General features: G+C 43.4%; 1 protein-coding gene across 3 annotated transcripts; it reads left to right on the forward strand.

Annotated features, from left to right (window-relative positions):
* Positions 1-59: 59 nt before the first annotated feature.
* Positions 60-25,372, forward strand: MOGAT1 (monoacylglycerol O-acyltransferase 1). Of its 3 annotated transcripts, none has more exons than XM_075760998.1 (6): positions 60-334; positions 11,429-11,607; positions 12,030-12,231; positions 14,902-15,076; positions 18,452-18,651; positions 21,815-25,372. In XM_075760998.1, exons 1-6 carry the CDS (start codon positions 298-300, stop codon positions 21,967-21,969), a joined length of 948 nt encoding a protein of 315 aa, XP_075617113.1. In that variant the 5' UTR covers positions 60-297; the 3' UTR covers positions 21,970-25,372. The 3 variants fall into 3 exon arrangements, with proteins under 3 accessions (XP_075617113.1, XP_010306483.1, XP_075617112.1); XM_010308181.2 differs by lacking the exon at positions 60-334 and adding an exon at positions 817-1,222; XM_075760997.1 differs by lacking the exon at positions 60-334 and adding an exon at positions 6,166-10,887.
* The last annotated feature ends 1,199 nt before the right edge of the window (positions 25,373-26,571 follow it).

The raw sequence follows: 26,571 nt of genomic DNA on the forward strand, positions 1-26,571 counted from the left end.
GCAGCTCCCTTCGTTACCCGGCGCGACGGTGCGAAGGCAGCTCGGTCGGACTCCCTTGGAGCGAATCCGCCCGTCACTTGCACCCAAGGAGGCGGCGGGCAGCGCGCCGAGCACCGGCAGCGCGGCGGGCAGCTACGCCGGTGACGTCAGCCGGTGGCCGGGAGCCCTCGCGCTCTGTCAGCGGCGTCCCTTGGCGTGAGGCGACCGGTGCCAGCGGCGTGAGGGGCCGCCCGGCCCTGGCGGCACCAGCCCGCGGTGAACGGCGAGCTGCGGCGTTCCCGCCGTCCCGGCGGTGAAATGGGCGCAACCGGACACCGCTTTTGCAAGTTTTGGGGTGGCTTTTTTTCACTGGATTTTTTTTTTTTTTTTTGACGATACCTGTCACTGAGACCCCGGTTTAAGTGCCGGGGGCGGGAGGAGGCTGTGCATGTGCTGGTTTAATTAGAAACGAAAGAGTTAAACACAAATACCACCGGGATTTTGAGTTCTTGGTCAACTTCCACGAGCTCTTTACTTCTAAGAGCCTGCAGCGCGGTGGCACGGCGCGGGGCTGGGACAAGGCAGAGGTGGTGCCGGCTGCCCTGGGGAGCAGGTCTGCCGGTGCCCCCCGTGAGGCAGCTTCCGCCGCGCGGCTTGGTGCTCGCACTAATAAAGCCGCGGTGCCTCCGCCCCCGGTGCCTGGTGTCGTTTATTTGAACGGGGACGGGCGCGGCGTTTCGCGGCTCGGAGCTGGGGCTGGGGCTGTGGGAGTCGCGTCAGGCACTTCTGTTCGCGGCGTTCTGGGGCGCGTCCGGCCCCCCCCCCAACCTGCCCGCTCCGGGTTCAGGATCGGACTTCCCGGGGCTGGGACGGGACGGGGCGGCGCGGAGGAGGAAGGTGCCCGGGGCGGGCTGCGCCGGAGCGGCCGCCTCCCCGCCCCCGCCTGCTGGGGCCGCGCCCGGACCCCGCTGTCGTGCCGCGGCCGTGGGCAGTGCCGGCGGCGGGAGGGGGCGCGTCCCTGCGCCACAAGCCGGGGGCCGTGGCTGGCGGCGGCAGAGCGGCGTGGCGGCGGGCAGGTGCGGCGGGCTGGGACCGGGACCGGGACCCGGACTGGTCCGTGCCTCCCCGCGCTGCTCTCCCGCCGTCAGCATGAAGGTCGAGTTTGCCCCCATCAACGTCCCCCTAAAGAGGAGGATCCAGACAGTCGCCGTGCTACAGTGGATCTTCTCCTTCCTCCTGCTGGGTAACTGCCTTCTTCATTCCTGCCCTTGCCCCAGAGAGAAAAGGAAAAAATCTGCTTTTTTTTTCCTTGACCAGCGTCACCTGTGGGCATCGATCGATCTGTGTCACCCTGTGGTTCCACCCGGGAGGAGAGGCGTCAGTGTGGCAAGCTGTTCTCTGGTTATCCCTGGGTGGGCAAGACCGTCACACTTCTGGGCTCAGGCCTTCTCTTCCCTGAAAACTTCAGATGGCTTTTTCTCTTCTTTTGGGGTCTGTTTCTTACTGTGGGTTCTCTTTCAAATGTGATCTTAAAAAGCTAGTGGCTGCATCTTCTCATTGAGATGCCTGCTAGGTTTCTGACAACTCACAACAGCATAAAGGCTGGTATGTGACTAATGCTGTTTTCATTACTGATTTTGTAAAATAACTTCATGTACTGTAGTTCAATAAAATTATCTTTTAACTAGGTGACCAAAATTACTAAGGATCGACACTGGACTGGCTTAAATACAGCCACTTCTGTAAATTTATGAAAAATGTCCTCACTTGCTTTAAGAAAGCATTCCTAACAATTTTGCTTCGTAAACTTTTTCTGCTAATTATTCTTCTATAGTGAATTTTCCTAATATCTTAATGGACTCCTATCACTAAACATCTATTCACAGCAGGAAATCTATTCTCATGGGTTGTTATCTTGAACTTGACAAAATGAGTCACTTGATAAGGTAAGCTAAGCCTTAGCTCTCTGGGACCAGATCTATGGATTATGTAAATTATCAAGCAGTTATTGAATAGTCTGTTTGGAACAAAACTGTTCTGAGGTGTGGAGCGACTGACTACCTGTGCGTTACTGGAAATGTTGGAATGTTTTATGATCTTTAATGCTTTAGGGCTTACAGGGAGAAAAGAATGTGTGCATATCTTCCTTGAATGTCTTGCAAATTTGGTATCATTCAGATGGTGGTCTGGTGTCTTTCAGACAATTTGTTTTGGTTGTTAGCCCACACATGAATTATTTGGGTGTGTGTGGGAAGCATGGAGGGTATGAAGCACCTTCACAGATTTATCCCTAGTACTTGGCTGGTTTATGTTACCTCTAAATTGTATGTGGTTGGATTATAAACAGTTCATGTTTGTGGCTGCATTGTAAATAGCCCGTGCTTTTAATTTTCTGTTATTGAATTAGATCTTGGCATATCCCATTATTCCAGTCTAATGATAATGCAGTGGAAGTTCAGTTACAGTGGAAGGAAACAATTTTTACCCTAGCCTGGTTGGTAACAATACTGCCGCAGAAACTTACGTCCTCCTTTGCTTACTAGAAGTGATCGGGCTGCAGAAAATGCACTCTTGCTGCAGTTCAGTGGGAGAAGTAGGCAGCTGTCTTCTGCAGCTGGTACCGCCTGGGAATAAATGTCAAGGAAAATCAACAAGGAGGTTGTTTTGTGGCTGGTTATGTTGAATATAGTCAGTGCACATTATTATGAAAAAATCTGTTTGCAAAAATGCTCGAATTTTGGTGGACAAATTGATTCTAATAATAATAATCTGCTTGTGCTTTCCTGGGGATGTTTATCTTTACAGCTATCCAAGGTGACCTTGTAATTTTGTAGGTGTACCCTTTCAGTCATAGGATAGCCAGAGTGATCTGGCCAAAAAAGTTTCACTTAGCTCCAGGAAAATTCAGATGGCTGAATCCTAAATGACTTAAAGAACTGAAAACTGGATTGGTTTCTAAGGTTCTGGATTGCTATTATGTCTGGATTTTTCAGCCTTTTTTTTTGTCTGCTGGAGCAGACAAGGTGTGGAAACATTGTGTGTAAGCTCTTGAATTCAAAAGCGACACTTTCAAATCATGCAGGGGATGCCCTGGTACAAGTGAAATACTGTGTGAATTCATCACAGGGTAAGTTGGAGGGGTAGGTGTTGTTTGGGGGTTGGTATATGGCTGGATCTAGTTTATACCAAACAAGATTTTCTGTAGATTCAATCTTATGTAAAAATATCTGCATGTGAAAACATGAACAGATAACACCATGTGATAACTAATGATTCATATTATAGGGATTCTGTTTAGAGCAGTGAGTAAATAGGGCTTAGTTGCTAAAGCTGTCCATCTAGGCATGTGGTGAGGTGCCATAGCTTAATAAAATGGACCAATAGGACTAACAGATAAAGTAAGAGAACTCTAAAAATTAGTGCTCTGAAAGACAAAAGCTGAATTGGGTAATAGTGATATCCTTTAAATCTGGGGAGCGACATGTGAAAACGTGATTTAGCATGCAGAGTAAGAGGTAAGGGGAACATGAGTCTATTGCAACTCAGAATCCATAATGTGACTTGGACAGAAGACTCTGAAAATCAAGCATCGGTTTTATCTTCGTGGCTGAGATCCTTAAGAGTTACTGCACTTAATGTTAAAAGTACATTGTGTTGGCCTTTGCCCCTCGCTCTCCAGGGTTGCTTGGGTGTAATGCTGCAGGGTTTTCTGAGAGTGTGGGATTGATTGAAAGTGCCCTCTTGCTTGTGTGACTAAAAGCTACTCACAAGTTAGCCCAAAATACATATATGCAATAGTTGCTGAAGACTCTGAATCTCATCATCGCTTGTGGGGTTTCATTCCTCTTGTGAGACCCCCCTACAGTACTGCATCCAGCTCTGGGGGTCCCAGTACAGGAGAGACATGGAGCTATTGGAGCGAGTCCAGAGGAGGCCACGAAGCTGACTGGAGGGATGGAGCACCTCTCCTGTGAGGACAGGCTGAGAGAGTTGGGATTGTTCAGCCTGGAGAAAAGGCGGCTCCGGGGAGATCTAATTGTGGCTTACCAGTACCTGAAGGGGGGCTACAGGAAAGCTGGTGAGGGACTGTTTATCAGGGAGTGTAGTGACAGGACAAGGGGTAATGGGTTCAAGCTGAAGGAGGGGAGATTTAGATTAGATGTTAGAAAGAAATTCTTTACTGTGAGAGTGGTGAGGCACTGGCACAGGTTGCCCAGAGAGGTTGTGGATGCCCCATCCCTGGAAGTGTTCAAGGCCAGGTTGGATGGGGCTTTGGGGAATGTGGTCTAGTGGAGGGTGTCCCTGCCCATGGCAGGGGGGTTGGAACTAGATGGTCTTTAAGGTCCCTTCCAGCCCAAACCATTCTATGATTCTATTGTAGAAAGAGCAAATCAGCCAGCAAATACTGAACAAATAGCTACAGTAGCACTGTACAAACAAGAAAGTTCTGCTTCTTCGCTCAGTGTATGGGCTTGGGCTGGGTCTGCACTACACATACATTGCTTCTGCTGTAGAGTGTAGACAGAGTAAACATGCCTCTGCCTCAAAAAGCTGTACAGATGTGCACAGAATTTCATTACGTACAAAAGGAACCTCTTTAAAATTCCAAGTGTAAGTTCTTGTGCTTCCCTGCTCTGTACTGCAAGCTGCCAAAGTTCGCCCTCAAGCAGAAAAGACAAGTTTTCATTGTAGCAGTGGTTCTTCTGTTGGTTATCCAGGGGCATGACACCACAAGCAAAACTGAGTTCTGAAATAATCTGATCTGTATTTAAGAGCTTCTGGATTAGACTAGAGAAATGACCATCTAACAGTTTCCCACCTTGTGCCAGCTGAAACGGTCATATAGTTTCCTTTCTTACTGTGCTCGCAATGCAGCTGGCTAAAACACTTTACTTAAAGTTCCATGAAAAAGAAAAGTCTTTTAAATGGGATTCTGTCTTTTAAAAGAAAAGCAGTATTAGCTTGGAGTCTAGAAAACTAAAGCTATGAAAACTGAAAAACAGGAAACTCTAAAATGATGCTGTTTCTTGCTGTGTTAAGCAGAAATCCAAAACAGCTTCAGGCTGAAGCATAATTTCAAGTCATTATTGTTTCATTGCTGAAATAGCAAATATATGAAGTTTTGCAATTTTGGAGTACCTACTTTGGAAAAAAAAAAAAGCTGAAACGGACAATTTCGATAGATGTAGTTTTATGCCTGTAATTACTGTTGCTAGAGGTTCATCCGCTTGGCCAGGGGCTGACAGTCCTGAGGCAGGTCTGGTCCTGTTCCAAGCTGGTGCAGCCCCCACATCGTGCCTGCCTCTGAAGCTGTGCGCTGGTATCTGCTTGTGATCTCGCTGTGCCGTTGTCCAGCGCAACCGCAGGCAGAAAGTCACCTGGAGAAATGAAATCTCCAAGCCTGCAAGTGCTGGGGGCAAGAGCAAAGAGGTTACATCACTCCCGTTTTTGTAGTGTAGGTTTGACGGTACATATACACAAAAGAAACGGTCACCATTGATGAATGCAACAGGTGTCACTGGTGTTTAGCATGAAATTTTTGGTTTTAAGCTTGAAAATCTTTGTCTTTTTGACTGAATTGGTTTTGCTGCAGTTAACAGTATGTCTGATATCCTCCTGTGAGGAACCAGCGTAGGTTTTCTGTTTCTCACACAGTAATTGGGCAGTGGTTTACCTTGGTGTGTAAGCGTGCTGCAGGGGTGAGCAGTGTGCCTCAGTACTGCACTCTGAGTGAGGTTCAGTTTGTATCAGGAGGTGATCGGTACCTTCGCAGCAGGTAGATCAACAGGGTTCTTTTCAAGGCAAAACAATTTAAACAAAGAAAAATCAATGAGATTTGGTTTAAGTGCTGCTTTGCATGTGCTTTAGCCTTTTGTTTCCCTTCCTCTCTAATGTACACAAATTAAATGACAGTGGTTTTTTTAGAGAAAATATAGGTAAAAGGTGAGTGGGTGAGCTTCTCTTCTGCCAACTTCTGTGCATTTGATGTGAAAAGATACAGTGGAATTTGAGCATGCACAAAATCAAATACAGACCTGGGTAACTTGGGTGGAGTGGTGGTATCTTGGTCCAGACAAGGAGAGATGGAAATGAGAGAGACTTTAACCCTATGACAAGGATACCGGGATTTTGTTTTGAGACAAGGTGGTGGTAGAGGAGAATGGTGCATCTTCTATGGCTCAATGGCACACTGGTCTTCTCCTTACTGAGGACCTAGGAAGTGACTGTTAATGCATGCACCCCTGTGTTTATTTGCAAAGTACTTAATAATACAAAATCTGTATGTAATAAAAGGTATACTTTAGTATGCATGAAGCCACAAAATAATATGCTAAAGACTTTGCTGTATATTAAAGTACATCCTGTTCTCTAGTGATTAAACTTCTGTGCATGTAGGATGAATTACTCTGTTAATTGAAGTTGGCTGGAGACACTTCTGAGCTGTGGATCTGGCTTCCCCAAAAGAATAGAAATGATGAAACGTTTGCCACAGAGCAAGATATCGCTGCTGGAATAATAAGTGAATTAAGTGTTGAGAAAGCAGGTGTCAGTGTAATGTGCTAAAGCCAAAAATGAACTTTTCCCCAAACATGTAATGATATTTTGTTATCTAGTGCTGATATAATTCACCAGCTGTAGCTGGCTAACTAAAACAGTCTCATTTTTCCTCAAAGTTTTTAAAAAAACCTCTCTTTTGATACCTGAGAAAACTCAGCTAAGCTCTATGAGCCTTTCCTAGCAGGCTGGCTGGTATTGCTACTTGTTTTTGTCAGTCTTTGCTCATCTGTCCCCGAAGCTTATTGCTGGCCCATGGGCAGGGACTGATGTGTGATCACAGAGAATAACAGGGTATTTACTGATGCTTGACTGACCTGTATTTCTAGGAATGCTACCTATGTTACATACATCTTAGGGAGGGGGTTTAACCATGTGTCTGTGTATATTTGTATCTTGTAAGAATGAGAACAGAAGAATGCCTGTGCTGCGCCAGGCTGGGGGCCCTGGCTTGGCAACCTGTATGTGAACATAACTGATAGTAGATGGGCAAAGAGAAATGAAAAAACAGGAAATATGTCAGCTACATCTGGCATGCTGTCTCAGGATTTGGTAATTAGTAACTCAGGGACTTACTGTATCCAGACCACTCTATCTGCAAGTCAATAGTGCCTAATGCTCAATATCTCTAGTTTATCAGTATTTGTCAATGGAAGGTCTGCTTGCTTGGGAACTGGAACCAAATTCCAGGGTAAACAAGCCTATAAACCAGCCTCCAAACTTTGGCATCTGAGGGTTTGCATTTGTTATCATAATAGTGTTGAAATACAGCTCTTTAGGAATGCTCAAATATCCTTGAGACTGGGGCTCCCAATTGTGACCAATAAACTGAGGAGGGACCTCCACTACAGGAGACTGAGAAGTAGTCAACAAATGCTGACCTCCTTGCTACCTTGGTCCTGGAGGTGGCTACCAAATTCACATGGACTTCAATAATTTCCCAGTGCAGTTAGTTTAAATAAAATCTCAGTTTGTTCTTTGCTGGGGATATAATTTTTGCTGGGGAGTCCACATCTGCCATGGGTAGAAAGTGGCAGCAAGTTCCCCTGGTTCTGGTGGAAATCTGTATATTGACAGAATTGCACAGAATAATAGGATCTAAAGAGGATAGTGCTAACATTATGACTCTGCTTTTTTAAAAGGAGACTTGCTTACTACATAAAAGGTGTAGAGCAGTACTCTGCAGAGGCATGAACTTGCTTACCATTGCCTTGGCAGATTGCCTCACTCGGGTGCTGTTGTCTTAGGTCTTCCTTTGGTGGGACTGTTGGAGTTCATTTGCTGTATGTGTTATTTCATTTACATTTCTATTCCTTTCTTTACCGTTTATGAATAATTTAGGAAGTATTTCCAGAAATTAAGGATGATTTTACTTTTTTCCTAATGAAAGAATCCACTAAGCAGGGGAAATGTGATTTGGGTTGTTTTTTTTTTTTAATGCCAAAATCAACTTGTCAGTGGTGCCTTGAGGGATTATAGAGAGGAGCAAATGTTCATTAGGGATGAAAACATCATTGCGCAATTCTCCTTGTGTGTTCCCTCCAACATTCTGTTCCAAAGCAGTGCAAGCTGCTTTGCTTGGCTTTGTGGGGTACTACAGGTAGTGCTCGTTGGATTGAGACTAGCACCCTGACCACCTAGGATACACCTGCACTGGCCAGACATGGTCTGACTGCTCGGAGAGTACAATCATAAAATCATAGAATATCTTAAGTTGGAAGGGATCCACAAGGATCATTGAGTCTAGCTCCCTGCTCCTTGCAGGACTACCTAAAGCTAAACCATGGGACTAAGAGTATCGTCTGCTAATGGGAGGCTTTTCTTATAGTGGACAATCTTAGATTTGGTGGCCCTCACAGTAGATACTACTCAAAACATTTTTGACTCCTTAGTAACTGCAAATGTATTCAGAGCTCCCAATTGCTGGGAGCACCTTTATTTCCCCACACAATGTGCTGGTTTCCTACTTCCTATCTCTGTGGTATTTAACTATTTTATGGATTTGGTGCTCACCACTGCAAACTCAGAGTCCACTTAATGAGTGAAGCATCAGTCACTGAAGCATCATTGAGCAGGATGGCTGCCAGTGCTGCTAACTAACACTATATATAATATTTTTCCTCCATTTCTGGCAACAGATGAGTATCCACATGTTGTAAACAAGGAAATGGAGTAAAAGGGGCTCACCAATGTTGGCGGGCAAACCAGATGTTCAGAGTCCCACGGCAGTGATTTGTCTTTTAATCCATATTGTTTCCCTTTTTCCCTGCTGTTCCAATACACCACAGAGATATTTTCAAAGCTTTAATTCAAGTTCAAGCAAAAAATTATGCTTACAGTGTTCACTGGACCTACATCCAAGGAGGCAATGATGTAGTAAAGTGACGAATTCCAAGTTATTCACCTTTTGCCTGGAATTTGTTGAAGAATTTAGGTAAAGTGGTTGCCATTTATTTACTCACTCTCTTCTCGGAAGGAGAAAACACTGGGTTTGTATTTATAGGCTCATTGGTTTTGAGTCATCAGTGTTTAACTCATCTTGCAGGCTGTTAATGCATGGAAATAATAAGTAGGTATGGTAAAAGGAATTTGCTTTGCATGTCTCATTACGAATGCAATAATAAATCAGCTTTGTCCTACAAGATGCTGAGCTCCCCTTAGGAAATGCCGTCAGCATACTTATCTCCCCATACCTTACATGCACGCAGGAATGTGTTCTAGCTAAAGCAAAGCAGTGAGCTTGTTGATCTCGGATACGTTTGTCTGCATAGTGTTAAATAGTGCTATCTGGCACTTACCGCTGCTGATTTAATTAGCTCTCACAGCAAGGATGCTTTGATCCAAAGCACCTTTCAGCTATTTGGGTAGGAAACTGATAGTAAAAAGCCTTGTGATTCTGCACCGAGCCAAAAGTCGTTCTGAAAGAAAGGGTAGGAAATATAAATACTTACCAATTTTTGCATAACAACTTCAAATTAATTTATTTATGGCAATCCTGTCCAGATTAGCATTCTTAGAAATGTCTATAGTTTCAGGATCTCTTCTTCAAAGAACAGGTAATGACTTTTCCTCAAATTATTTCTGTGCCCTATTTTGAAGAGTTGCTGGTACGGGATTCCCAGTGAGTTCTTCCTCCGGAGCAGTGGAATTGAGTGTTGTCTTTCACCCATGTTGCTCATCCTACATTAACGACGTTCCCTAGAACTCGTTGCAGCTTTGGGGATTTTTCCATGTTGACTTTGGAAGTCTGTGGGCCTCAGTCATTGTATTTTTCTAGAGCTCTTGCTGAGGTGCTTCTCTGTGCAAGACCAGGGTTGCCTGTTTAAGCAGGAAGCAGTGAGCTTCTGTGCTGGTGGTACTGAAGAATGGAATATCGTTCAAAACAGTAGATTTGATCCTGCTTCTGGTTTTATTTATGGTTGTTCCCTTCTCCCTTCCTTAGAGCAAATGCAATTCCTTCTTTGTCTGCTCATTCCCTGCCAGAAATGGGAATGTTCATCCCTTTCTTTCCTACTCAATCTAACCAGCAGCTTTGCTTGCTGTGTCTGCTTCTGGATTCTGCAGTAGTTCTCAGTTACCCCATGACAACATATCCATTTCTACTCTGAAAGCACAGTCAAACTAGGCATGAGGGAAAGTTGACAGAAGTTCAGAAAAAAACAAGTACTCAGGTTGGAGGAAACACAAGAGTGCCCATAGACCACGTCAAGCTCTGAATTTCAGCAGTTTGAAACCTGCTTGGTGTAGGGAATCTGCTGTGAATATTCAGTCCCCAAGTAATCTTTCTCTTGAATGAAGCTGATCTTAACTAGGGTGAGTGGTTTTTACTGTTGGTCCATCTGCTTATTTCAAAGTTTTCAGTTCTGGTAATATTTACATTATGTTAGCCAAATTATTGCCTGATGTACTTCTCTTATTTTTTTACTCCACTCTATTTATTTATGTATTAGCACAGTATGTTTCACTGGTGTAATTCCTTTCAGGACATAACAGGATATTGCCCTCATGAAAGCCAGTCAATTGTGGGACATACAAAGTACTACTTCTGCTTTGTAAAATATCACAGAAAAACGCCTGTTTCATACAACTATGCCGTTGAGACTTCCAGTGAGGACAGAGTCATGTTTTGCTTGCCATTGTATAAATACATGATGCTAAAGCCCTGGCTCCCTTGCAAACCTGGAATTCAGCATCTGCTGAATTACTCTGATCTGCGAGCCTGCTGCGTTTTGCTCACAAGATGTCACAGCAAGCAGGCTGCTGCAGGGCACTACGGGGCGGAGAGCAGCAGGTACTGCATCCATAGCTGCTTGAGTTGCTGCAAGAGTGCAAAATTCTGCACATCCTACAAAGGTAATATTTCCATAGGGAGTTTCCCTGAATAATTATGTCAGGGTTGAGCCCCAAAGTAACATGTTCTGTTTAATCAAACAACTTTTTCTGACTTTTTGAGGTATGTACAATACACTTCCATTGTGTCATTACTGCGGTAGGGTGTTACAATTCTTACTAACCTGGGTCTGAGAGTATCAGGACTTAAAACTGCTGTTGTATTCCATAGCAATGGTGAGCTTCCACTGCAGTGATATGTTTAGAGGCTGAAGTGGAACCTCTTAATGCTTTTGTTTTATTAAAGTAAACCAGCATCATCTTACGCTTATTCGTCCAGTTGTGCAGTAGAGTAAGAAATACAGACTGAGGTGATATACCTCACCCTTGTAGATGTTTCACCCTCAGTGTAATAACATTTACACAATGTGGAATAAGCTAACTTAAATTTGTATGCATTTTGAGTAGCATCTATAATAAAAATGTCAGGGCTGGGAATTCAAGGTCTTAAAAGGAGACAGGTGTGATTAATACTTGCTATGGTTTCTTTTTTTGTCTCTTGTAGCAGAGTTTTGCTGTGGATTCTTCGTGATCTTGATCCTGGGAAACTTCTGGTTCCTCGCTGTTCTGTACCTGCTATGGCTCTACCTGGACTGGGAAACGCCATGCACAGGGGGCAGGCGGTCCCAGTGGGTCAGAAGCTGGACTGTTTGGAAGTACTTTAGGGAATACTTTCCCATTCATGTGAGTAAAAGGTTTCTTACAGAACTGTAAACAATGGAACAGAGACAGCTTGAATAGCCATGAGCGTGGACAAACATCTAAGACTCCTCTTTGGTAAAATTCTAATACTTACTCCAGGGTGAACTTAACATCTTTTTAAAACATGGGAAGCCTGAGATTTAGTGACAAAAAGGGGCAGGGGCTGATTTTCTGCTTGGACTGTTGGGTCACAAGATAGTGCCTCAGCACAGTAAATGCTAGACATGACATCTTGAGACACATTTATTTAAACTTTGTTCAGCTGTAAAACAGGACAGTAAAGTGCTCAGAAGGAAATGAATTGTCATCGGTTCTGTGTCCTGTCAATGTGCAATCTCCATACTTCTTGTTTTTGAGAATCCTGAGCTAAGTATTATAATGTCCTCACTGCCTCTATTTTTCAGCTTATAAAAACTTCAGATCTGAATCCAAATCACAACTACTTACTTGGCTTTCATCCTCATGGGGTCCTGGTAGCTGGAGCCTTCGGAAACTTTTGCACCGGTTCAAATTTCAAAAATTTATTTCCTGGGCTTACTCCATATCTTCATATCATGCCCATCTGGTTTGGCTGTCCCTTCTTCAGAGAATACATAATGAGTGCTGGTAAGTAAAAGCAGAATGTCTCAGGTGTTGCTCCATATTATAGCTTCTGCTTCAAATGTAGGGTCCATTCCTGTACCTATAAATGGTAAGTAATTTCACTTCAGAAGGATCAGCGTTGGTGCTAAATTAAACCTCTGCTTTACGATAAACTGTTGTTGCAAAACAATTTGAAAGGTTTCATTAATAGTTTTGTTAAACTATATCACTGAGCTTTTTTGCTTTCTGAAAAAAGTTGCTGTTTTTCCCTTGAGCTGTGAGACAGCACTACTGTATCAGTTATTTGCAAGAGGGGCATATTAATTTATAATGTTAATTAATTATTGCACAGACACTTTTAAAACAAATTGAGGATCATCTCTTACCTGAAGGGCTTAAAGTCCTACTCATTACAAGTATCTTTCTAGTCAGAAGTTAAGTACCTGCTTCTGACTGAGGTCCCATATTGCAAATTTGTATAGTTTTAATGGAGATGTAAACCCTAAAGACAGGAGCCTTTTTTCTCTGTTCTGAGGAGCACTTGTTATAAACGGTTGATATTCATGACTGGTACTACAGTAATAAAAGATAAAAATAACAAGCAATAAAGTTTGGGGAACAGAAGAATGTATAATGAAATCAGGACTAGTGTTTCCCCACAGTGGTTTAATACAGGAGTTATTTTTCTTAAACGTGTTAAACTAGACCATTTGGGTAAGTACGGTCTGGTGCACAAGACTAGGTTTAGGAGACAGAAACCTAGGTCGTATTCCTGCCTGCAACACAGACGCTGTGATCTTGGATAAGCTGTGCAACTGCTCCATTTGTAGAAATGTGCCTAGGGTGTTGTTCAGATTAATATCAGAATTGCATATCCATGTATACTTCAGCACACCCCGGAATGCCCTTCCATGCAAATGTAATTTCTGAGGAGATTCTTTCAGGCTTGCAAAGTTAAGGGATTGACAGTGGTGGAAGATGACAATTTTAAACATTGCCTAGCTTGGGAGTCAGCTTTACACGTTTTTGGCATCTTGCCCCATAGGAACAAATATTTACCTGCTAGATGAGAAATAACTGGAGTAAAAAGCATGCTAAAGAATAGTCAGCATGGTAGCTCGTTTTTCACAGGTAGGTAGCTGATAAACCAGAGGGGACCTTTGATATAATACAGGTTATCAGTCAAATCATAAAACACTTGCAAAATCTTCTGTGTACTGGAAGCCATGCTCCTAGCACGCTGTTTCATCTCCCAGTCTTTTGCTCCCTGTCTCTGAAGCCTGCCAGGCTGCAGCTGTTGTCGTGGGGAGGAGCAGTTTCTGCTCTTACCAAGCCGCTGAGCCAGCGAGCGGGGAGCAGTGCCCTGCACGCAGGCTGACTTCTCTGCTTCAGCCGGGAGATAAACTTCTCCTGGGGAAAGACTGTAGCTCTTGCTTTCTCTTCCAGAGAAAATGCATGCAGACTGATGAACAAGCATCACTCAAATTATTTGTGAGTCTCAGGTCAGCTGCATTTTTCAGAGCAACAATGACTGTGAAGACATATAAGGCAAATGGAAGTAGCTTTTTAATGAGGTCTGAGCTTGCTCCCGTAGCAAGCTATTCCTTTTGGCGGCCAGCTCTCAAAACTAGATTACAATCATCTTCCCTTTTTTGTGAGATTTTCATAGTCCACACTGTAATGTCCCTAATAGGAAGAAAAGCAAGTGGGTAACAGGAAATGAAGTCTTGCTTAGCATCCAAAAGAGCATGCCTTGATACTAGCCCTGTAAAAACCAAGAACAATGCAAACTAGACTTGATCTCTAGATTGTCATTTAGACTATATTAATGCAACACAATGTAATTAAATGTGGCTTCTGGGTAAATGGTACCGCTACAAGCTTTTGAAGTAAAACTTATGGCACAAAGGAAGTGCCATAGGAAAGTGGCCAAAGGAAGTCTGGAGGGGTTAGATTGAAAAATCCCCTTTCTAACATTTCTAAGCGTCAAGTTCAGAGCAAGGTCTAAGTTGATGTTAAAGGCTCATACAGCAGTGTGTCTCTGATTAGAAGTATCAGGATCAGCAGGAATACCAGGAAAGCTTCATATATTCTGCTATTTTAGCCTAAATAGATTGAAGAGTGCCAGGTCTTGGTTACTAGAGAATGAGCTGATGCAATCATTGGGAATAGTACAAGTGAGCCTTTTCTGCTGCTTCTGATGCCGTCGTGCCATTGCCTTAGATGGAGCTGCTGCTTTAGAGCGAAGGGGATCAGCTTGGCGCTGTACATCCATGTTTGAGTTAACAAGTCCTCTATTCATTCTGTTAAACCCTCTGTGCCTGTGTTTATATGCACCTGCTGTATGGCTTTAGCTGCTGCCTCTCAGCAGTATGCGCTGCCATTCAACTCTTCTGTTCTCGGGCACAGAATCACTCTGAGGGGAGTTAAGTTGACAGAAGGGCACGCTCTTCCCTGAAGATCTCAAAACTGCTGTGATAGGCAAACAGCATTTAGCTCGTCAGTGTGAAATCAGAGGACTTACCTAAGGCCAAATCTGTTGCAGAATGAGGGGGTTGAACCCAAATCTTTGAACTCTGTCCTGTGCTGTAATCATTTTGAAACATCATTTAGATATTTAAAAATATTTCTTAAACTGTATTGTTCTTGTACATGAAGATTCAGTGGTCACTCTTAAAATGTTTGGTCCTGAAGGAATGGTTTCTGCATCCAAGGAGAGTGTCTCGTACGTGCTGAATAATGAAGGAGGCGGCCACGCATCCGTCATTGTGATCGGAGGAGCAGAGGAATCTCTGAATGCACACCCTGGAAGTTTAACTTTGAACATCCTCAAGAGGAAGGGCTTTATTAAAATGGCCTTGAAACATGGGTAGGTGTCCCATCTGGGCTGCTGTAGTAAGCATGCTTTGAATAAAGATTGATTCTTAAATATAGTTCATATGAGTTTATTATATATAATATAATTAGTATTTGAAAGAGTTACTTGTCTAAGAACGTGCAGATGTCTGGCATAGGAGCCAGTCTGTCCATCCAGATCCAACCTGGGAGTGTTGAAAACTCCCTTTGACTTTCATAATTTGTAAGCAGTAGGTGTTATTAGCATATCTTGGTGATTTGTTTCGCTTGTTTTTTGCACTACAAAGGAGTAAGAATTATGAAACAATATTAGTAAACCTTGGCTGTTATTGCTGAGTGGAGCAGGCATTCTGTTTTCTGTTCTGTAAATTGAAGTTATAATATTTTTTTGTCTGCTTGAAATGATAAGAAAATTCTGTATTAGAAAGCTAGGCCCTGTTTTATTAAATCACTGAAAATTGTGGTCTAGGAAGATTTGTTTTCACCTGTATTCTAAAGACTTTCTTTTGAAGGTTGTTATTTGCAAAAGTAAGTTTCTGGGAATTTTTGGTGAAAGTATCAAGAAAAACTATTATATTATATTACTATTAAACAGTCATCAGTGTATAACTAAACAGAGATGGTATTAATATCTTTTGAGTGATTTACACAGTATAAGCTATTGTGTTTGTGCTGGACTGGTCTAGATGTCTTGTATACTAGAAATATTGGAATCAATGACTTGTTCCTGCTAAATTTTTTGAACAGCTCCCAGCATTATATATTGACATGCAAAGCAATGAGAAAAAAATATTAGTCTTGAGAAGTCTGTAACAGTTTGGTTTTAAGCTGTTAACTGGAAAAAAAGGTGGTCTCTGAGAAGAAGAGCTCTCTTTTCACACAGGATGCTAAGGTCCATTTTTTCTAGAAACTATTCTGTGTCAAAATTCCAAGAGGGTTTCTTACGCGTATCACTAGGAGTCTTATAAAGGACCTGTTCTTTGATAGAAGGTAACATTTTAGTCTAATTTGTACCCAGAAACAACATTTGTGTATTTAAATTAGCACTTTAGTGCCTAAATGAGTCTTTACTCCAGTGGAATCCTAAACACCATCAGTAGCTTTTATTTTTTTTAACCATAAAGTTCAGAAGAATATTTGGGGAGACTGTGTGTGTGTTTGGTTGTTTTGTTTGTTTGTTTTTGTTGTTTTTGTTTAGGTTTTTTTTTAGCATGTCCATAACTGTCAGATCACAAAGGTTGGTGTTTCTCTCTCCTATAAACTGATTTGGATTGAGAAACTAGATACACCTGTGCCTCTCATGGCCTTGATTTCAAAAGCATCCCCAACACAAGAAGATCAGGACACTTACAAAACACAGGAATGGCCACTTCTTTCCTTATGAAGTCCTTTGTTTCAAATGATGTCCCCCCTCTTTAAGAGGCTTAGTTGTTTAGAGCCCTGTCTCTGCCCGAGTGACTTGGCACCTGCACCTCCCACATGGTCACCTTCACCGCCAGGCTGCAAGTCATTCTGGGCCTGAGCAGTAATTGCTTCTGGTTTTAACATTTTGTTTCTAACAATCAACAAAATGGGAAACAAGCTTCCAACTCACGTGGACGTGAAAGGGCGAGGGAGGCTTGTGGGAGGTGGATGAGAAGAACCACCTGCCCCCAGTGCCTCCACGTCTTTCTGGTGCTTGGTGATCTGCAGCATCAAATAGCAAGGGAGGAAGGGGCGATGCAGAGACCTGTGTTCTCTGGCTTCTGTGCTGCCAGCACAGAGAGCTGTGGTTCCTCAGCTAGGAACTTGTCAAATGTGGTCTGAATATGTCAGCAAAAGTCCTCTGCACTTCTGGAAAAGACATTTTGATCTGAGGTAGTAGAGATACCTGATATGAAGTGAAGAAATCCTAAAGACATGAAACAAATGATGAATCAGCTAACTTATCTTTAGTTTCACAATCATAAGTTACTTATTTCTCTGTCTCAACCTCCTACATAGCATCTTGCAAAAGCCTTCACCAGATTAAAACAAATCCCACAGTCTCAGAATGCTGTTGCGCCACAAGATGTTCATGTTTGTTCTAATGTTGTAGTAAAAAGTGGAGTATTTACACAGCCACAGTATGTACCAGGCTTTCTGATACTTCCTTTACAGGTGGCTGGGTGATATATGCTCTATTTGAGAAAGAACCTTTGAGCAGACACCAGTCAGAATAGTGAGTGGGAATGACAGTCTTTGGGGGTCCCCAGGCTTGAGAAGCTGTAGAAGCAGGTTTTTTTCATACGTGTGGGTTTTCATTGTCCACAGGACTTTCCAGCCAGCTCTCTTCTCAGTGCATCCTCCTCAGGCATTCAGAGCTCTGCAGTAGTTTGTCCTGACAATATTATAGCAATGCTGCTATTTTACAGTAAGGTTTTTCTCAAAGATAGTGTGGGCTGAATGGAGCTAAGATAGAGAAGTTAAGACTTAAGTAAAGCAAATAAAACACCTCTGTATCCTTCAGAGACTGCTTAGGATTACCTACTCTTTTTTCTTTAAACTGTGTAGAATACTATTCAATGAAACTAAGCCTTAATCAAAAAGCATACTGCAGTTAAGGTGTTAAATATTGAGATGGTTTTGCTTGTTGGAGACAACTGCACTGATTCCATCAGCCTAAGTAGTTTGTCCAGAAGCTAGTCAGTGCCTTTCCTCCCAAGCTAATTCATGAACTGAATGAGAATTCATTAGGCTGTGAAGGAGCCAAAGTGAATTAGTATAATTTCTGTGGGTAGGATTTGACCTCTGGTAATAATGGATTAAGGCTAGTGTTTTTGAAGAAGTCTGGAGGAAGCAGGATTTCACTGGGAATTGGACAGCCGAGGAATTTGGCATTGCACTCGTGTCTGCAAGGATGTCTGTTTTTTGTCATGGTTTTTGCGCTGAAATCAAGTGCGTGCATTACTCCGGTCAAAAGGCACAGGAAAGCCAAGATCTGGTTTTGACGCCACCCAGCTGGGAGCATTAGAAGGTTAGCAGTGAGGCTTCTTTGCTTGCCAAAGGAGAAAATGTAGTGGAACAAGGGTGGACTTGCTGAAATAATGGTGGATAAGGTCATAATCATAATGATGATATATACAATTATTCATTTTTATGATTATGAACAGTTGTGACGGGTAGCAACCAGCTAAATACTGCGCAAAAGCTAGTTGCTAGTTATATGCCAATCATTTTTTTTTTTTTTAAACCCAAAAAACCCAAAGCAGCTGCACATCGGAAGAGTTGAATGCCCATTGCTGATGAAGTCTAGAGCTGCCAAAGCTTTCTGTGCTGGTTACTGTGAAACCGTTTCCACGCTGCTGATGTGAACCACAGTGCAAGTGCAGGCTGATGTGGGATTCTCAGTGCATTCATTGTTTTACAGGGCTCATCTGGTCCCGGTGTTTTCCTTTGGTGAAAATGAACTATTCAAGCAAGTTGCAAACCCCAAAGGTTCATGGCTCAGAAATGTACAGGAGAAGTTGCAAAAGATAATGGGCTTTGCTTTACCACTATTTCATGCTAGAGGAGTATTTCAGTACAGTTTTGGCTTAATACCTTACAGGCAACCTATTCATACTGTTGGTAAGTTCCTTGTGCTTTTTGTAATGCTTTTGCAAATGTTTAAAAATGCATGTGTGCTATTAATATCTGTGTAAACTTATAAATCTGTTCTAACAGAAACAATTGGTTACTGTGCATCCAAAGCAAGTATGTGAGGTTTAAAATAAATATTCCCTTCTTTTTTTTTTTTTTTTTTTTAAATTCCTGTCTTCCCCCAATTTAAAGAGGGGATTTTTTTCTCCCTTTCCCCTTTCTGTCCCAGGCCAAATCTTAGTCTTCATTTGCAGTTATCCATAGGCTTCTATCCTCAGCAATCCTCAAGGAAAACCAAGAGGTGGTACAGTTCATACCAGAGGGCTGTCACAGCTCTGCAGCTGTTGCTGCGTGTTCTGGACGCTGCAGTTATTTAGTTATTTTGTAAGATGCCCAGCACCTTCATTTCTTAGCCCTGAAGAATTTGGGTGTTTCAGCTGATGCACAGCCGTTGCAGTGGTGCTCCAGAGCAAGGCTTCTGGAAGGAGCTGGTGCAGTCCTGACCCAGCGCTCGTCGGGACAGGGGAGAGACAGAGGAGGGAAGGGAGAGAGCATCTTGCCGCAGCTCTGCCAGCCCTTCAGCAGGCTGCTGCTTAGATGGCATTGCAGCTCCCTGGGGTGTTCCCTTCCCTTTTGGGTTTTTTTCCCCATGGAAAGATCCATTCATGTTTAATTGAGAGCATGCATGCCATGTTGACAGACAGTTTGGAAGAGAGCTTCTTCCCCAAAAGCTTTCATCCCTGGTCCTCTACTCTCACCGGAGTGTAGGACTTGATTTTTTTTTTTTTTTTTTTAAGTGGCTTTAACTAATGCTATTGACAACCAGACCTTTAAAAAAAAGTTGTGCTGGGTATTATGCAGAGGGAGTAGCTGGCTGTCTCTATATTTTGGATAAATCATTTTTAGGTTTTAAGCTGAGTGAACTAATGAGGCCTATTTCTACGGAAAAGCAAATTGAGCTTTTCTGGTATTCCACAAGGGACATTTAAGAAGGCCCCGCCCCCTTTAATTAATGGGAGGATGATTTGATTTTATTGTGGATCAAATAAAAATATTTAAGACAAAAATGCAGCTCTTTTTATGTTAAATTTCATGCAGCTCTGTATCTTATCAGTGCATATAGTTAAATGTTTTAGAAAAGATTTAATTTTTAAAGCCACATTGTGCACAGGCAGGCTAAAAATGTCACTTATTTTAAAGCCAAAAAGTTTTCAAAGCATTAGAATGAGCGCACCATATTTTCTGCCTTTTTTTCTTCCTTGGGCTGATGACCTCGAGAGTGCTCTGAAGCTTGAAATGTCTTTCACTTTGAGGCAAATCTTCATCATTGTAATACTTACTGCAAGGATAGATGTGGTCCGTGGTTAAAGCATGGGAGTGCTTCAAATCAGCAAGACCAGAGTCTTGCCACAGAATTTGTTGTATGATCTCAAGAAATCCCTTACCTTTGGTGTCTCTGTTTCCTCATGTTTGAAAACTATCACCATGTCCCTGCATTCTTGAGTGGGGTCTCAGTATGGCTCAGCATGGCTTTGAAAGTGTTGCCTCTGCTCCTGAAAGCTGCAGAGACACGTTGAGCTCCACCTGAGCCAGCTAGCCGTGTTGACAGCGTGGCCGGCTATTGGCGAGTTTCCTCCTGGTTCAGAAGCTGTGGTTCCTGAAGCAAGGAGATGCAATTCAGCAAAACCAAGGTCCAAGAAGTTGATGAGTGTTTTCAGTTTCATGAGTGAAGTACGTTAGTTTTTCCTGAAAATTATTATTGCTTTTCAGAAATAGAATCAACTCTGATATATCAAATTAAGCAAGTTGCTTAAAGCTGCACAGAAAATTAGAAAGATGAGTGTAGTTTCCAATTTCACAAGAAGTCTCCACTCTTAGGAGAAGAGACTACTGCAGAAGGGCTTGGGAGGAGGGGGTTGTTTGGTGTTTCCAGTCACGCTTCTGGAAATCCTGTGTCGGATGTATATTGATTTCACCTGCCCTAAGGTGTATTGTTCAATCCAGGGCTGGGTTCCCACCTCTTGTCACGTAAACTCTGAATTTCAGCGCTGTGTAGGGCCTGAGAGCTGTTGGCAGCCGAAGCTGCAGCAGGAACGTGCAGAATCAGCCCCTTTGTGGTTCTGGCTAGACTTCCCTTCCCTTTAGTCAACACCATCCAATTTGAGGTGGCAACACCTGTTGAAAGGGATTTTCAAGTGCCTTTGTAAAAGCTCCTGGGTGCTCTCTGCTTTTCTGCAGACTTCCTCTGTAATCTCAGTCAGGTCTATTAAGCTCTCGATGCCTCCAGTGCAAGAATAGCTGTCAAAATCTGTAGTGATTGAACAGCACAAGGAAGACAGAGATTGTGGGAAGCTTCTCTTAGCATAATGCAGGCTTTTTAGCCACAGCTTTTTGCGGAGGAGGCGGCTGCCCTCTGGACTTCCGTGGAATTGCCTGCCATGCTCCCTCTTGCTCTCGCTCAACAGAGCAGGTAGCAGCTTTGCGCAGTGCCTCGTGCCTGGAGAACACTTCAGGTGGAGTGATACTCGTGGGCAATGGATGGTTTAGAGCCACCTTACAGGGTTTGGGGGTTTTATATGCTACCATTCTCTAGGCTGAGGTAGCCAACATTTCTGGTGCTGGTGCAGCAGTACCCATTTTGAATAAATCAGAGGATATCTGCATTTCCTTCAGTCCTGTTCATGTGGCTGTGTGGTTGAGGGCAACTCTGTCCTCTTAGCCATCTCCCTTGCATCGGATACCTTTAGTAATCAGAGCAGAACAGAACACGGTGAGAAGCTGTATTTTTTTCAAATGCTATTTTGGGCTTGTGCTATGCTACCCCAAAGGCAAGACAGCACACAGCCCATGGGATTGTATATTGAAGTGTAAACTGCTCCTTCAAGTCAGAGCTTAACCACCTTCTCATTTGCTCTTTTGCTGCAGAACTGAAATGATGGGGGGGTTTAAATTCATTGCATCTGAACTTGAGCAAAAGGAAAGAACCAAACCCAGGGCTCAGGTTTGTGAAAGGCAGGATCAGGCCCCAGGGCAGCGCTGTGATTCTGCCGTCTTGCTGGGAGCTGTGGAGGAGCTGTTACAGGAGGGAGAGCAGTTTTACATAAAAAGAGATGTCAATGAAGCTAATGTTGCTGTTGTGTTTGATTTGCAGTGGGAAGCCCTATACCTGTAAAGCGGAACTTGAACCCCACCACTGAAGAGATTGAACAGCTCCATGCATTGTACCTGCAGAAACTAAGAAAATTATTTGAAGAACACAAAAGAAATTATGGGATCCCTGAGCATAAATCTCTCATCTTTGAGTAGCAAATTACAATTTGTAATTCCAAATCTCATTTTAAAAAACAGTGTATGCTGAAAGATGTCTTTCTTGCAATCTGTATTTTGCAATCTGTAATTATCCTTGTGTAAGGAATAATTTTGAGAAGGGATTATTTGATGATTTATTGATTTTTATCTTACTCTTGGAGGGAGAACAAAAAAATCCTTAGGGTGTGAGCCTCGAAGCCAGTGCTGTTTTGAGTTGTCCTTTTATGTTCATCTGTACCAGAAATGCTAGTGAGAGACTCAGCACAGATGTTCTTACCACCATGGTACCTAACCAGGAAAAGTAAAAACCCGAGAAGTCTGTGATTAGGGGTTGCGAGACTTACCTGCATGTAGCAAACATTTCATCAGGTTGTTCTCTGAATGTCAAAAAACCCTGCTGCTCTTCCATGGAAATGAAGGTGTGTGGTTTTGGCTGTTATAAGCCATTTACATGTGAGTTCAAGAATAAATAGGAGCTTTCTGCCCTGAACAGGATATTGGCAAAAGCAGTTTGTCCAAGTTCTGGAGCAGAGCAGACCCTCTGTTTAGAGGAAGAACAGCATGTTGAGTTTTCTGTGTGCACGTATATGCTGGGTGGTGGGAAGCACTGAACGATGTGACATTTTTTGGACAAGCTGTGCTTTGGACTGTCAGTTTGGAAGAAGAAGCAGCTTTGTTTGATAGCTCCGGCCTCAGAGGAGATGGCAGGCACAGGACAGGAGAAGCGTACCGAGGGAGCTAGTGGAGGAATCATGTGAACTTTACATGTTGTGCAAGTTAAAAATGATCATATGCCAAGCACTTCCACAGGATGAAGGGGAGCCAAGTTTGTTCAGTCTAGTTCTGAAACTTCACCAAGGAAAGTGTACTTGATATATGCCTTTTTCTTCTCCGCTGGTAGATGTGGGGAAGCACGTGGAAAGCTGTGCCAGTGTGACACAGCTGCGCTTGCCAAGGCAGTGTCAGCACAGCTGTAGGGTGCAGCAGGTTAAGAGGATGCTTTGCATTCAAACCAGGTGCCTAAGCTTGAGAGAAGGTGTATCTTCTTTCTCGGTTGAAATACCTAGGTCTCTGAGATGATGGTGTGTGTGAAGAGAATTATAGTATATTATTGCATTTTTAATGAGATAAATTCTTGTATCTGCGCCTGGACTTTGCAGATCTGGCTTTGTTGAAAAGTGTTTGGTTTGCTTTAACCAGTTTTGGTGCCTGAATTTTACGTCAGTTAGGTGCTCTGACAGGACATGCACAGGCCTGTTGGGCAGCCCAGGATAACTGCAGCTGGGTCAGTTCAGCACTGGCGTGCCCCAGGAACAGCGGTGCTGGTTCCACAAAGGTACTGGACACATTGTGTACTTGCTGGGCTGCAGCCTCCTGAGAAGAAATGCAGTTGGGGTTTTGGGAAAGAAAAGATCTTAGCGAGATGGTCTTTAAAGAAAAGGGTGGAAATGTCTTGACTCCTGAGGAATGGACTCCTAATGAACCAAATCCCAAAGCTGAGTAAGTATTTGCCAGACAGAGTGGATAGATAAACTTTTATGTGATGTGCTCCAAAAACCCTCCTGCAACAGGTTGCTTTCCTTAGGAGGGCTGTTCTCCTAGTGCCTATCTGTCAGTCAGAGGTGACCAGCGCTGAGCAGTGAATCCTGCTCTCACTTTCTCTAGGATGACAGATGTCTTTCTGGGAGCCATGGCTGGAATTTGTGATACCTGAAGACCCTCTCCTGCCTGAGAGACTGCTGTCAATATGCACACAATTCATGTCTACTTGAGCTTTCTTGGTGCCATGTGTGCTTGCCTTCCCTTCCCACGCGTTTGCTGCCTGATGATCACTGTGGTGTAGACATCTTACTTCCTCACTCTGTCCATCTTCCCCTGGGTTAAGATCTCTGAAGGACTATGTATGCATGGAAAGTATTGAGTGGTGGCTTATCGTTCAGCAGAAATGGGGTTTAGGCGCAGGGCTTGAGAAGAGGAAGGTCTGTGACTGTGGATGTTTAACACGAGCTTAAGATCAGGATTGTTTCAGCGCTTGGAAGGGCATGCATCTGGGGAGGTCGAACACAGCAGGTTTGATACCTGGGAAGAGGTCTCTAGGGTCCTGAGGACTGTAGTAAGTGATGAGCCCTGAGTAGTCATTTTTGCTTAGCCAGCTGTGTGAAATTTCCTTTGGATTTGTTATTTTGCAGCCTGCCCTGGTGAGTAGTGCTGATTACTCATGAAAAAAGAATTTGGAGCCTCTGTCAGACTCTTCTAGATCATCTGCTCTAATGAGATAGGTCCTCTCATTCTCAGCCTGCTCTTAACCTATTACCTTAATGACAGAGGAACCCAGGATGTCAATTTAAAAGCATTAGCATTGGGTTGAGGACGGGAAGTAACAATGGATTGTTGTTGATCAAATTAGCCCAATCTTCTAGGAAATATGTGGATACTGATTTGGGGGCACTATCTGCCCCAGAGGGTACCCTACAAACAGACTTACTGCTGAATTCCATGAGAACATTGTGGGCTCTGAATACCATCCATAACTGGCACAGGCAGAACAAGCAGGGATTGTGTTACTCTGACTACTGAAATTTTCATGGCTTTGTAACACAGGAAGATGGAGAAGAAAACAAAATCTCCAACCTACTTAAATATATATTGTTGCTCAATAACTCCTGCATATTGCTGATGATGGTCCTTCCAAACTACCTTTTATTAACAAATTGTCTAGTCTATCTAGGACTATTTTAAAGTAGAATATCAGTCTCTAAACCTGATAGGCACGGTGTCATCTAAAAATATTTACCTCTCTGTCAGCGTGTGGATTTGTAAAACAGCCCTGCAATACTGAGCCTAAAGGCCAGAGCCCTGGAAGCTATAGACGAGTTGTAGCTGGTGCAGGCACCCATCCTACCTCTGCTGCAGCCATGAGGAGGCTTCCCACGTTTGCTCAAGTATCCGTGCAGTCTTGACCAAGCAAGAGCAAGCACTAGTAGGAACGGTGACACCCGCTCCCCCAGCTGTGATTAGAGGAATCGGGTACTGCTCAGATTTCTGGTGGGAAGTCCACACTTTGTGGTGTGTTTCTTTTTGTGCCTTTTAGTGATGGCGGGAATCCCAGGGATGCTGGTCATCTATCACCAAGATAGGTGCTCAGCCTCTGTACCATGCAAACACTGCCTCTCCAGTGTGCTCCAGCTGACGGCGACTGCCTGTTCCCTTGTGGGTGAGCATCTCTTTGCCAAAGTCTGTTTACAGAAAGTCTTTACACATCAATCCTTGAGAATTTTTACTTTGTGAACTACAAAGCGTATTTCACGCTTTGTAACTTTTTATGGTACCTGTAAAATATGAATGTCAGTTGTTTCAATGATAGCTGTGGCAAGAAGGTGTGAGATAATAAAGGTTTGTACCAAAGTGTGCTTGTGTTGACTGGAATTCAAATACGTATCACTGCTGTTGGGTAAGGGCTTCATCCGTTGGACCTTCGGAGCCTGACTGAACTCAAGAGGTCCTATTAGCTATAAGGCTGAGGTCATAACACGCTGAGAAATCAGGGGGCAGGGAAGACGGATGGACTGCTCGCTGCAGTCTCCTGAGGGCTCACCTGAAGCCAGGTTGCTGCTGGCAGTCCCAGAGGGTCTGGGGAAGAAGTGGTCCCTGTCCACGGCAGGGAAGGGCTGGGCTGCAGCAGCTCACAAGCAGGAACACGGTGTGAAGGGGACACAGGAACTGGTGAAATAGTAGCTTTTGGAGTTCAACTTAAAATTCAAACTTAGGCTTAAATTTAAATGAAACTTGCATTAAGGAGTCCAAGTCTTAGTATCTGTAGCGTAGAAATAAGAACAAACCCTGCAGAGGCTCTGCTTAACTCTAGGAACTGGGGAGCTAAATAGCTACTTGGAGTAAAAAGTATTGCGTTTGTCTGTTGGGAAGAGGAAAACCAGCCACCTTAAAACAGTGATGTATTTTAGGGGCTTTACAAGTACGGCAACGTTTATACTAACAGCCGCACTGACAGGTATGAATTCCCAAGCCTGGGAAAGGCAAATGGTGTGTTGTTACTCTTTTAATACTTTCTTCACGGAACGATCCCACATTGCGTCTCAGTATACTATAAAGGGGAAAAATGGATTTAAAAGTGCAGTGGCCTTGGATTGCTTTGAAGTAGTCCCATTATACCCACGTGTGTGTAAATGGGAGATGTGTCATGGTTTATCAATGGATTGACATCACATCCTGTTTTTGCTGAAATACCAAAAAGTAGCAAGTTATACCTGTAAAGCAAGAAATAGAGAAAAATGAGGAATGGAGAGCAACTGAATCTTCACGCTTCTTGAAGGGCTGCAGCAACGCTAATCCTGATGGGGACTGCTTGCGATAGGTAAGTGGTGTTACCTCCGTACCCAAGCAGTTGACTCTGAAGGGAATGGGGTGGCCCGAAGGATCTAGCTGGTTTTTCAGCTGCTGTTTCTTAAGGTTGATTTCCATTTCACGTCGGCTGAGCTGCTGGAGCGCTGCCTGTATTGCAGACCCCAGCAGTCCCTCGTCTCGTCTCAGTTCAACAGGCTGTAGAAAAGGAAGGGGAGAAGAGAAAAAGGAGGAAATTTG

Source organism: Balearica regulorum, chromosome 9 (assembly GCF_011004875.1).
Source record: "Balearica regulorum gibbericeps isolate bBalReg1 chromosome 9, bBalReg1.pri, whole genome shotgun sequence".
Lineage (NCBI taxonomy): Eukaryota > Metazoa > Chordata > Aves > Gruiformes > Gruidae > Balearica > Balearica regulorum.

What these genes read in the sequence shown, in the direction of transcription:
- MOGAT1 (XM_075760997.1), top strand. Translation starts at nt 10,491, where the DNA reads ATGTTTCACTGGTGTAATTCCTTTCAGGACATAACAGGATATTGCCCT. An exon ending in ATTCTGCACATCCTACAAAG is followed by an intron (nt 10,888 to 11,428) that starts GTAATATTTCCA and finishes TGTCTCTTGTAG; the next exon opens with CAGAGTTTTGCTGTGGATTC. An exon ending in AAAATGGCCTTGAAACATGG is followed by an intron (nt 15,077 to 18,451) that starts GTAGGTGTCCCA and finishes ATTGTTTTACAG; the next exon opens with GGCTCATCTGGTCCCGGTGT.